This window comes from Echinops telfairi, unplaced genomic scaffold (assembly GCF_000313985.2).
Source record: "Echinops telfairi isolate 266 unplaced genomic scaffold, ASM31398v2 ScPeMD7_655;HRSCAF=1070, whole genome shotgun sequence".
NCBI lineage: Eukaryota > Metazoa > Chordata > Mammalia > Afrosoricida > Tenrecidae > Echinops > Echinops telfairi.
In genome coordinates, this window is record NW_022104553.1 from 9,134,390 (window position 1) to 9,147,479 (window position 13,090).

At 40.9% G+C, this 13,090-nt stretch overlaps 1 protein-coding gene and 1 non-coding gene across 2 annotated transcripts in view; both read left to right on the forward strand.

Annotated features, from left to right (window-relative positions):
• MAP3K21 (mitogen-activated protein kinase kinase kinase 21) overlaps positions 1–5,611 on the forward strand; it is a 104,506-nt gene extending 98,895 nt beyond the window's left edge. Inside the window, exon 10 of the mRNA XM_030886190.2 lies at positions 5,536–5,611. Within this exon, the coding sequence (XP_030742050.2) occupies positions 5,536–5,603 (68 nt within the window). The 3' untranslated portion in view covers positions 5,604–5,611. The remainder of the gene's footprint in view (positions 1–5,535) is intronic.
• Positions 492–681, forward strand: LOC115870445. The gene has a single exon (XR_004046716.1). It is a non-coding gene; the product is annotated as a U2 spliceosomal RNA (small nuclear RNA).
• Positions 5,612–13,090: the final 7,479 nt, after the last annotated feature.

Sequence of the window (13,090 nt, forward strand, 5' to 3'; positions counted from 1 at the left end):
GGCGGGGAAAGAAATGAGAGGGATTGACTAGAGAGAAACCACTAGTATGTGGGCAATGGTGATTCCATGATAGAATTCTGGCCTCACCTGTAGGAGACCCAGGTTCAATTCTCAGTCAAGATATACCACAAACACAGCCACCGCTTGTCTGTCAGCAGAAATGTATGTGTTACTTCCATGCTAAACTAGTTTCATCAGAGCTTCCAAACTTACCGTATATGCTCGTGTATAAGCCGAGTTTTTCAGCACATTTTTATGCAGTTTTTGTGGTAAAATTAGGTGCTTCGACAGATATTCAAGTCAGCTTAAACTCGAGTATCTATGGTAGATGGATTAGGAAGAAAGGCCTTGAAAACTATCTTAAATTGAGCTAATCAACCCTGTGGATCACAGTGATCCAATCCCATTGTACATAGGGTTGCCATGTGCTGGGGGACGGCACAATGACAACTAACAAGTTAAATCACTAATTGTGTATTGAAACAGATAGAATCGCTTCTCAGCCTTTTGGCCAAGATCAAGTGTAGTACCTGTTCTTATCAGTTTACTATCTGATACGTCCTCTATCCGAAGACAATATATTAAATGGATTTTTGGAATTAGGAGATGGAGTAGGAGCTTGCTCCATCCACTCCACGATCGACCTGGTATTGCAGCACTTCCAGGAACGGGGCACTCCATTCAGGGAGTAAAAAAAGAAACAGATAGAATTTGTTTCCCTTAGGTTATATAGAAAACAAATCATTTGCCCAAATCTAAACCAAAAACGAATGGGAGAGGTAACACTTACTTGGTCCTCTGATGCCCTTATCTCCTGTCATACTGCTTCACATGTTGAGATTGAGTCCAGTGGGCATGATCCCCATGGACACATATAACACAGCAATTCCCTAAATGAAATATATGTCCAGATGTGGACCTTCAAAATGAAAATCAGTTTTCTAGTTTTTCTAATCATTTAAATTAAAAATCAGAATATTGTAACACAGCGTTAGCTAGCTTGAGGTAGCAGAAGTGCACGCCCGCTTTATTTAAAGTAGTTGGTGTTGTACTAAATGTTTCAGTCAAGAGATACTTCCTGTGATGTCCCTTGATCCAGGGGTATATTTTAACAGTACAAATTACATGAACTTGGAGTTTTCCACAACTATCGCTCTGCCTCTGTTGGGAACTGATTGGCAGGCAGTTCCAGTTTATTATCTTAAAAGGGGGCCAGAAGTAAGAGTTACTGTGCAATCAATAAAAGAGGCCTGATGGCATCGGCTGTATATTTGACTGCTAACCACAAGATCGGCTGTTTGAGCCCACCAGCTGCTCTGTGAGAGAAAGATGAGGCTTTCTGCTTCCACGAAGGTTTTCAGAAACACACAGAAGAGCCACTGTGCCCTGTAGGGCCCCTATGAGTTATAATTGGCTAACTGGAAGTGATTTTGATACAATAAAAAGAGATGCAAATGTTCTGAAACCCAACATGGGTCCATCAGAATTCAAGCTGCTTTATTCAAATGTTCTAGCCTTGCTATTAAATGGCGCAACTTCTTGTGATCCCGTCGACAGCACATATGCTAAAAAAAAAAAAAATGGTGCAACATCTCCACCTGTGCACATAAAAACGCTTAACAGAAAAGATCCTTGTGAGATCATTAACACGAATTATCCACTGAGTTCTGTATATTAAAACGGGTTCTGAAATGTTTACCATCGCACTGAAAGAAGAAAAATTTGGATCTTCAAAATATTTGTGAAAATTGCTATGAAGTCTTACATTTTCGACACTCTAAATTGTCCTCACAGCTTTCATACAAGTGCCTTTTCAATTTTCTTTTTTCTTTTCCACTCTCTCCAGGTGTGTCCTGGCTTTGCTAGTAACTGGTTGTTGTTGTTGTTGTTGTGAGGTGCCAGCAAGTCAGTTCAGAGCCATAGCGACCCTATGCAAAACAGATCAAACCAAGCACGACCCTGCACCGTCCTCGCAATGGTTCCGGTGCATCAGCCCAATGTTGCAGCCCCAATGTCAATCAATCTCATTGAGGGCCTTCCTCGTTTTGCCGGCCCTCCGTTTTACCAAGCATGATGTCCTTCTCCATGAACTGTTCTCTTCTCTAGTATGTCCAAAGTCTGTAAGACACAGTATGCTTGCCTCTAAGGAGCACTCTGTCCGTATTTCTTCCAAGACAGGTTGGTTTGTCCTTTTAGCAGTCCATGGTACTTTCAATATTGATCTCCAGCACCACATTTAAAATGCATCCATTCTTCTCCCTTATTCAGTGAGGCAGTGGAAAATACCATGGCTTGGGTCAGGCGGACCTTACTCCTTGTGTTAGTCCGGGTTGACTAGAGGAACCAATCCAGGGACACTCGTGTAATGTGTGAGAAACAGCTTTATATCAAAGCAATTGTATATTGAGAGAACATCCCAACCCAGTCCAGATCAAGCCCATAAGTGATATTAATTAGCCCATATGTCTGATACTAGTCTATAAATTCCTCTTCAGACTCACGTAGCCACTCGCAAGGATGCCAAATGCAGGTAGATCATAGGCCAGTGAGTGAAAAGTCTTGTGGATCCAGTGGTAGAGGAAGCATCTCAGCTCTGGCCGGGTCTTCACTTGGCTCCTCAAGTGTCTCAACAACAGGAACGTGAAGCAGAGAGAGTGCGTGGCTCACATCCAGGGAGAAAGAGAGGAAGTTCCCAGAATCCTCATGAGAAGGCCACACCCACAAGGAGACATCATCAGCCTGTGACCTGTTACTGACATATGACTGACATCAGCAATGACATCCCTTGTTCCGCGTCCTCTTCTGAATCTGGCCTGAATGTCTGGCAAATTCCCCATCGATGTACTGTGACAACCGTTGTTGGAAAATCTTAAGCAAACTTGTATTTACATGCAATATCTATAATTTGATCATTCTGTTGGGACACTGTTTTTTCCCCAGAATGGGCACGATTAGGGATCTCTTCCAGTCAGTTAGCCAAGTAGCTATCTTTCAAAGTTCCTGGCGTTGACAAATGAGAGCTTCCAGCTTGTTGAAACGTTTCAATGGCTATCTCCTCAATTCCTAGAGCCTTCTGTGTGTTTGCTCTTGTTCAGCGCGGCTTAACGCCTTCCTTCAGGACCTTGGGTCCTTGCCCATATGCTACCGCCTGAATTGGTGGCATGTTGACTAGTTCTTTTGATACAGTGATTCTGTGCTTTCTTTCCATCTTCTCTTGATGCTTGCTGCATCACTGCCTATTTTCCTATAGAGAGTAGCTCCTCGTCTCGGTACATCGCACAGCCTCCGTGCCAAAAAGCATAGCCTGCTGCCACGTACTTGATCTAACTCATAGTGACCCTGGGGGACAGAGAAGAACTTCCCCTTGGGGTGTCCAAACCTGTAAATCTTCGAAAGGCTGCAGAGTGACTGGATTTGAACCACTGGCCTTGTAACAAAGCTCAGTGTGTAACCAACTAGCCACCATGGGTCTATTTACAGCTTCTTCGGAAGCCCCTTAATACCTCATTCTTTTTCAATTATTTCTTACCTTTTTTGGGTTTTATCTTGGAATGTGTGGGTCTGAATTCTTCTCATATTTAAACCTCGCTCCCTGCCAACGCATAGCCACCCTATGAGGACTGCTCCCTTCAGTTTCCGAGACTGGAACTGGAGTAGAAAGTCCCATCTTTCTCCTGCAGAGCAGGCTGGTGGTTTCAAACTGCTGACCTAGTGGTTAGCAGCCCAATGCATACCCACTACACCACCAGGGCTCCTTTTTATATTTAAAATTAGGATGATAAGTTAGTCAATGAGTATAACTTAATAGCTGAAAATATAGTGGAATGCCATATCTAACAAACAGAGCTGACCCCGTCTATCTGACGCAATTTTCGGAATCAGCGCACCAAATAAGCCCAGGAAGAGGCCTCAAAACCCAGACACCAAGAAAATAATTCTTGTTGTTGCACTGTGTTATTTAACTGACTTCCTCATTGTCTTGCCTTGAGAGGTTAAGATTATAGGAATTATCTGGGTCCCACTCTTAACGCTGTCTCAATTCTGTGACATACTTGCATGTGACTTTGGGCAAATCATTAAAACATGTGCTTCAGTTTCTTTATCTGTAAAAAGGAGGTGGTAATATCATTACCTCTATTAGGATAAAGGTAAAAAGTTAATACCACACCAAGGCTTAGTAGCATAATATAGGAAGGGCCCGAGTGGCACAGTGGTTACACATTGGGCTGCAATCCTCACCGTCAACAGTTACAATCTCAGAAACGCAGGGGCAGGTCTACTCTGTCCTCCATGGTCTCTGAGTCAGCCTCGACTCAATGGCCGTGAGGGTTTGGTTTTTAGGGACTAGTTGAGACGGACTGGTACTCTTCCAGATGAAAATGATTACATCTGCCTCGAGCAACGCATGTGGAAAATACTTGTAGTTTGCAAAGTGCTATACAAGGGTTGTTTATGTTATGTTAAAACCAGAATAGCCTTTATTTCCTTTATCTTTCCTTTACCTCTTCAAGTACCTACTTTGATGGTTCTCATAGTTTTTCCGATTGTTCCACTGTCTTTTGATAGATTGTTGCCCATCAAATAGCAACCCTATATGGAGTTTCCAATGCTATACATCTCCACAGGAATAAATAGCCTCATCTTTCACCCACAGAGCGGCTGATAGATTTGAACCTCTGACTTTGCATTTAGCAGTCCATTGTTTAACAGCACGGCCAGGGCTGCTTTTGTAAAACATCAGAGCTGTAATAATTTATAATGATACGCACAGAAACCCTAGCACCATCATCTCAGAAGCACCCATTCTTTTTCTCTTACCTGTGAACCAGTAACTGGCATTGAACAGTACACGACAGTGAGTCTCTTCTTAAGAACAAAGATGAGGAAGAGCAACGTGTGAACCCCTTACTGCTTTCCTATTGTCATTAATTTTCCAAAATCACATTCTAAAAGCGTGATCATAGCAATCCTTTCTAAGCGTATGAACTTTCTTGTAATCCAATCCATCGTGAAATCTATTCATTTCATAAGAAAATTCTAATTTCCACTGGCCTGTGTGCTATGAGAGTGTACGATGATCAAACATTGGTCTAACTGAAAGTTGGGAGTTTCAGGGCCATCCAGAGGCATCTCAGAAGAAGGCCTGGCATTCTTTTTCTGATAAGTCCAGCCCTGAAACCCCTGTGGAGTCCAGTTCTACTCCGACACCCGGGATCAGTCTGAGTGGGAGCCACAGCTAGGACAACTGGTTTGATTTGGGGTTTTATGCACTACGGAGCTTTTTTTTTTTTTAAGTTCTGTTTCCATGCATTTGCAGAAGTCGAAGCACTCTTACCAACCTTTTCCAGGAAAAAAGAAAAAAATCAAAACCTGAATCGTTTTAGAAAATTGACTGTCATGTTTTTTAATTAAAATTCTCCAAAAATTACCAATTGGTTTGTCATGATCTTTTGGGGGAGGGAGAGAGGGTGGGAACAGTCATTGTCTTCGAAGTCACTCTTTCTCATTGCACTCTGTCTTTACCTTCTCAACCAGCTGGCGCAACTGTTACCTCGACCACCGGAGCCCCTGAACTCCCACTTCAACAGGTTTGGGAGGTGTGACACCTCCCAAGAACCTGCCCAGGGAGGGCTCATCTGCAGCACAAGGAGCGATCAGTATTGTGCCTCAGCCTCGCCCTCCCCCCTGAGGAGCCAGTTGGACCTACTACATGCTTCCCCTTAGAGAGCAGTCCTTGTCTGCACAGGCCGACAACAGGCTAGTGGGTCTCTCAGGGCCAACCCCTCTCCGGTCCGCTGGTGTCCAGGAGAGAACTGATGATGTGGATGCCAAAGTCCAACCCAGGGCCTACACCGGTGCCTTTGTTCATGAAGAACAGAGCCAGGCGGCCATATGAGCTGGAGAAAGTATCTCTGTTTGACATTGAAGTGCCTTATATGTGAATCGTCTTTTTTTTTTTTAAGTGAACAAATTTTTTAAATGTCTCATTTCTCATGGTTTCATGCTGCTTTTCGAAAGCTGTGACCACATCACGTAAGTAGTAGTGCAGATCGCCTGACTTCTCAACAAGTGTACATGAGTGTGGTTCGTTATCTCCTGGTCTATACATTTTCCACTGGATTTCTACTCGGTAACGTGAAATACACACAGTGTTACACAAGAAATGCAGAACAATGTAAAATGATGCTGGGCAGAATTCTTCATGGACAAGTTCAATCTGCGTTGTTCTCTGTAGCTTTGTTGGTCATTGCACAGGGGACGCGACAGTGATGGGCACGACTTTTGTTTTCGTTTTCCTCCTTCCCTCTATTTCTTTCATTTCTTTTCTTGTTTTTTGTTTTTGTTTTTGTTTTTTCTTTGTGCAAACAAAAAGCCAAGAAAGATTTCTTGGTCTAAATAATGCGATATTGATAAGGAAATGTGTCTGAAAAAATTATCTGATAATTCGAATCGATGTAGACTCCTATTTAAATCTCGTAAGCAGTAAGCTTATAATACATAACTATCTCCAGGCCTCCCCTAACTTGTGCAATGCATTTCTCTGTGTGAGGACCTTTTACAGAACTTATAAAAGTTAAAAACACTTAAAAGTCTCCAAAATGAATTTTAAAAAGCTGAATCGTTCATGTTCCGTGAAGACAGTAGTGCTCCACCTTCCTCATGCCGCGACCCTTTCATACAGCTCCTCATGTGGTGGGGACCCCCACCATAACATCATTTTCATTGCTACTTCATCATTGTCATTATGATACTGTTATAAATTGGGTGACCCCCATTGAAGGGTTATTCGACCCCCAAAGGGGTCTTGAAAACCACTGAGCTAAGGCCATATTGTATACATTTATTTGAAAAAAGATACACTGTAGGTACTTCCATAGAAAAGGTTCTTGTCTTATCAGTGGTATATTTAGTACTTGGTATCCAGAAGTGTTAAATTTTTTTATTATGAAATACAGTCTTAGACAACATGCTACCCATGCTCTTAGTCTTTGTTCACAGATAACCTCTATTGCAAATATTCATTCCATTTCCTTTTCTCTCTATGGAAAAGTATAATTATCATCTTCATCTCCAATACCACTAGAACACTACAAATTCAAGAAACAGTACTGTTGGAATTTAAAGACATTGTAATTACTTCCCATCTCATTAGTTTTGGATAAAAATTAGACACATGTTGAGATATTTAATATAATGGAAATCAGCAGTATAGTTTTACATTTTTTTAAATGGGTCATAAAATGGTTCTTTGAATTTTACACCAGGATTGTAAAATTATTTATAAATCACTCTTACAAGTTGTACATACACAATATAAATAAACTACTAAATTAGTACATGTTGTTATGGCTATCCAAGAGTTTTTAATTTTTCTCTTGGTTTATTTTGTTAAACCTACTATGTTTTTACCTTCTTTTCACTTGAATATAGTCAATTGATGAAGAACCTTGAGATTTTTCCATACAATGAAAAAATAAGTCAGTTATTACTTGATATTTTAAGTACTTAAGGTTTGCCGAGTAACAAAGTTCAGCAATTAAAATAGACCTTAAAATCATCTAAACTTTAAAATTTATTAGTTGTAATATATAAAAACAAAAATTATTTGACCATTTTGACTGTCACCGAGAAAGTATGCCTCACCAGATGGTGAATGGAGAATAGAAGTATCATATTAGCAGAAAATATGTCTTGCCCTAAGGAACACAAGCTCGTGTTTCCACTCGCAGCAGAATTGCCTATACTTATTAAAATCTGTTATGTTATTGTCCATGTTATGCCTTGGCATTATTTTGCATGCTCACTAAGGTATGGAATTGAGATTTGGTTTTCTCAAAACGGGATCACAGTTGGCTTATGGCCGGCTGCTTCTTGTGCAGTCACTTGTTTGGGAAGTAGCTTCCAGCTAAAAACGAAAAACGCCTGTCTAGATTAGTAATGAACACTCAGAAGCGAAAGTACAGAAACGGTGTCTTCAGTTTTGCTTCTACCAAAACAACCTGTGTGTGCGCGTATATGTGCATTTGTGTGTGTGTGCGTGTGTATATGCATTTGTGTGTGTGTGCGTGAGCGAAAGAATTTTCTCCCTTTCTTCTTGCTCTCTACATCCTGATGAATGTTTAAGTGAAAATATACTTAAAAGATAATTGCAGGATATGGATGATTCCATCTCATGTTACTGCAGCTTATTATTATTATTATTTGGGGGCTGAGATTGCTTGTACATTTGAGATTTTCTGTGTGTGTCTGTGTACTTGGCAGAGTTTGATTATTTATGTTTATAGAGATGTAATAGCTCATTTAAAGATTCATTAAGCTGATTACAATTTGACCACAGTTCAGGTGATCCCACTGTCAGAGCAGTAAGGCATGCATGGTCCTTAGACACTGTATTATAAAACCTCTGACTAAGAAAATGTTTACATTTGTTGTTTATATTTTTAATATACTTTTTTATAGTCAGCCTGTTTGCTCAGTGCTTTGATCTACTGGTAATTGTGACTTTAATTTTTTATTCTTTTTTGTATTAAATAAGAAAAAAGCATGTTAATAAATGAAGATGATTCTTAATAAGTCTGCTATGAGCCTACTAAATTCCTTAAATTGAATTTCACTACATGAGTCATGAGATTGGATGCTTTGAAAAGGCATAAGGAAGTATGTTAACATGTTGGTTTCAGTACAAATATGCATTGAAAAGTTATATTCATTTTGAGTTTTGAAATTCTAGCTTTTCAGAAGGTACACTTCTTTCGAATGTAATTATATCAGCTGAAACTATAGAAATGCCCATGAGACATTATTAACACACTTTACAAGGTGTGTTAGTCCAGGGTGACTAGAGAAACAAATTCATAGACACTCATACGTGTGTAACAGAGAACTTTATATCAAAGAGTAATTGTATATTAAGAAAACATCCCAGCCCAGTCCAGATAAAGTCCATAAATCCGATAGTAGCCCATATGTCCAATACTAGCCTATAATTTCCTCTTCAGACTCACGCAACACATGCAATGATGTCAAATGCAAGGAGATCATAGGCCAGTGGGTGGAAAGTCTTATGGATGCAGTGGTGGTGGAAGCATATCAGCACTGGTGTGGGTCTCCATGTAGCTCCTCCAGCTCCAGGGCTCTGGTTCCATCAGGGGTCTCCATCTGGCTTATCAGCAGGAAGACAAGCAGAATGTATATGTCCGGTCTCCAGGGAGGAAAGTAGGAGTTCCCAGAATCCTCAGGAGAAGTCCATGCCCACAGAGGCCTCATTGGCTATGACCTGATTGACAGGCTAGACTCCACCCCTTCACAAGCTGACAGATTATATAACTGCCATACAAAGTGTCAATATGGTAAAATTCCTCTAATTAAAGAAAGCAGCAATACCCTGATTTCATTTTGAAACACATCATGGAGTAACATTTCCATAAACCTAGATGAACCCTGGTAGCTGCCAGCCAGAAGGTCAGTGGTTCAAACCACCAACTCCTCCTCAAGAGAAAGCTTGGGCTGGCTGTTCCCATAAAAAGATTTACATCCTTGTAAACACGGTTTGGCCAGGTTGACTCGAGAAACCAATCCAGTGCCACACATATATGTATAAGAAAGAGCTGTATATCAAGAAGTAGTTGTATATCGGGAAAACATCCCTGCCCAGTCCAACTCAAGTCCATATGTCCGATACTCGTCCATAAGTCTCTCCTCAGACTCAGCAGCCACATGAAATGATGCAGAATACAGGAACATCACAGGCCGGTGGGTGAAAAGTATTGTTGATCCAGTAGCAGCGGAAGCATCACAGGGCTGGTGCAGATCTCCATGTGACTTACCAACAGGAAGATGAAGACAGAAAGAGTCACCCGCCTCCAGAGAGCCATTTATCTCGGTAGTACCTCCAAATGAAGTCATCAAGCTGCAACCTAATTAACAGGCTAACCTCCACCACTGCACTACAAGTTGACATAAAATTATGTAACTACCACAGAACACCCCTTGTCAACTTGTCGCTTTTCCAACTCTTTAGTTATACGTAATTTTTAAAACAAAGACGATAGTAGAATCATATTTGTGCCTCTTATTGTTAACCAGCCTCTAACAACCAAGGGATCCATAGGAGCAATTTACGGCTACATACATAAAGGTTATAGTAAAGTCATAGAGGATAGGAGAGAGAGTAAAATAAAGGAGTCAGACACATTTCATGGTAGCACGCTCACCACCGGGACAGCCGTGATCTCAGCAGCCAGGTCCATGCAGAGAGAGAATATATTTCCAATCACAGCTTATATATAATTGGGGAGCATGAAAGGCCCTCTGATTATAGGTAACCACATATGTAACAGGAAGGGGTTGAGTTAGGGGTGTACACACAATAAGAAAGGGAGGTAGCAGGGGTACACGTGACAAGATGGGTGGATCCTATATTCAAGATGGCAGACAAGCCTTGGTCCTCCTTGAGTTGGCTTAACCTTGTTTTGGGGCTCTCCTTCGGGGATGCAATCCACTATACTTATCAGCAGGGAGTGGGCCCCACCTAGGGTGGGACAGACAATAGGGTCTAATTGATCCCTAGGGTGGGACAGACAGTAGGGTCTGATTGATCCCTAAGGTGGGACAGACAATAGGGTCTGATTGATCCCACATGTACCTAACAGGATAAAACTAAAATGCATACAACTCAAAATGTGCCAGCCCCTTTTAAATGTAATACTGTATAAGCAAACAAAACAAAAATATTCTATATTTAACAATTGCATTTATATGAATACCTATATCATAATCCTATCAACATATTCCTCCACCCATGAAGATTTATTAGCCAAGTCACCTCATACCTTTATGCCCCCAATTTTGGTTATCCAATTTCTATACTGCCGCTTTATATCAACCCAGTGCTCTGAGGAGACAAACATGTTCTTTGGTGTGAAGAATCTTTATTCCAGTTGGAACTTTGTGAGTCCGCATCCATGAGCAAAGTCAAATCAGGACAGGCCATCCTTACAGTCAGCAACAATATGCCCCAATTCACAGGCCCCAAAATCTAATCTGCATTTGATCAACTCATTGTGGGCTGCCTCACTTAACCTTACAAGGGTGTTCATTGGCTGCCTCACCTATCGACCATGGGCCCCGTCAAATTCTCTACAGTACTAGCCCCCATAGGCTCAGGTTCCGCAGACTTCTTAAAGTTCAGGCCAGCCAACCTGCTCTGTCTTCTCTAGTGGTGAACCAGGTCCATGAGTGTCAGTGGCCAGACTCAACCCATCTCTCTATCGCTGCTTTCTTCCCAATTCTACTCAACAACTGGATCCAGGTGGTTATCGAGCAAGTTTTCAGGCTGCCTACAAGTTCTCTCTAATTTTCAGTCCTACAAAGGAGCGCTCCTTCCTGGCTCCAGATTTTACCAGCTTCAGGCACAAACCCCTAGATCAAAATTCAAAAGGACAAAAATGACTTTTTCTTCTTCAATCTGCTAGCAGTTCTTTCAGTAAGTCTTCTCAAATGCAAATGTATGGAACATTCAAGGCATTGGGTGGGGCTTATCTTTTCCGACCCATTTAAAGATCTAATGTAATGGCTAAAGGCAGTGTGCTTACAAACTCCCTTTTTCATAGGTAGTTCTCAATAATGATTTCTATCACACATTAGATGAATAACAAGAGGTGGAAGAAATCAGTATCATCCTAGTGCAACCAGATTCTAAACACATTCTTAAAAGTCAAATTCAGTCCTTACCTACACTATCCCATTCATATGCAATAGGACCTTGGGCCTCTGGCTCCATCAAGCTAGGGCCAGGCCTTCTGTCAGCCATTTTGACTAGGCAGTATGAACTCAGGCCATTTTCAAGTCCTATATTTACATTCAGTGCATTCATTTTTGCCGTTTCAGAGAGGAATAACCAAAGATGACAACCGGGAAAAGGAATCAAAACATTAGCTTCCCATGTTCCTTCTAGAAAACAACCTAGAAAACGGTATTGCCATATCTGACCTTCAGGTAGCCAAAGAGAGACTGGCATGAAGCAGAAGTCAGACAAGCATCCACTCTCCATCTTCATGATGTATTTCTCTAGTACCCCCTCCCGGTACCATAATCTATTAGGCCGGGTTGACTACATGTATGTGTAACAAAGAGCTGTATATCAAGAAGTAGTTGTGTATCAGGAAAACATCCCAGCCCAGTCCAACTCAAGTACATATGTCCGATACTCGTCCATAAGTCTCTCCTCAGACTCACAAGCCCACATGCAGTGATGCAGAAGGCAGGGACATCACAGGTCAGTGGTTGAAAAGTCTTGTTGATCCAATAGCGGTGGAAGCATCACAGAGCTGGCACAGGTCTGTATGTGACTTCTCAACACCAAGGTAGAGGCAGGGAAAGAGAGTTACCTGCCTGCAGAGAGCCATTTTTCTCAGTGGCACCTCGAAATGAGGTCATCAAGCTGTGACCTGATGAACAGCCTAAACCACCCCTGCACTTCAAATTGACACAGAATTATGTAACTACCACAGAAAGTATATATCTATGATCAGAATAAACTTGATGGTAATGGCTTGGAAGTAATGGCTAATGATTGCAAGCATTTCTTCACGCTTGTTGATGAATGTCTTTTTTGGTGAGATGTCCTTGTCTTCTGCATATTTTCTAATTGGATTGTTTGCCTTTTATCGAGTTAATGAAGTTTTGTATAATTTTTATTTTAAAAAATTAGTCCCTTGTCTGATATGTTATGGCCAAAAAAATCTTCCCTGTCTTGTGGGTTCTCATTTTACTGTTTGGATGAAATATTTTAATATACATAAGTGTCTAATTTTTAGAAGGTCTGTTATTTATTTTGTCTTCTGCTATTGTTTGTTTTCAGTTGTTTGATACTGATTATGTTATGTATTAGGGCCCCTAAATTTGTCCCTATGTTTTATTGATGATCGTGATAGTACAAAGTTTTACATTTAGGTTTTAAATCTATTTTGAGCTCTTTTTTTTTTTTTTTTAATCATTATTTATTTTATTTTATTTTTTAACATTTTATTAGGGGCTCATACAACTGTTATCCCAATCCATACACACATCAATTGTGTAAAGCGCATTT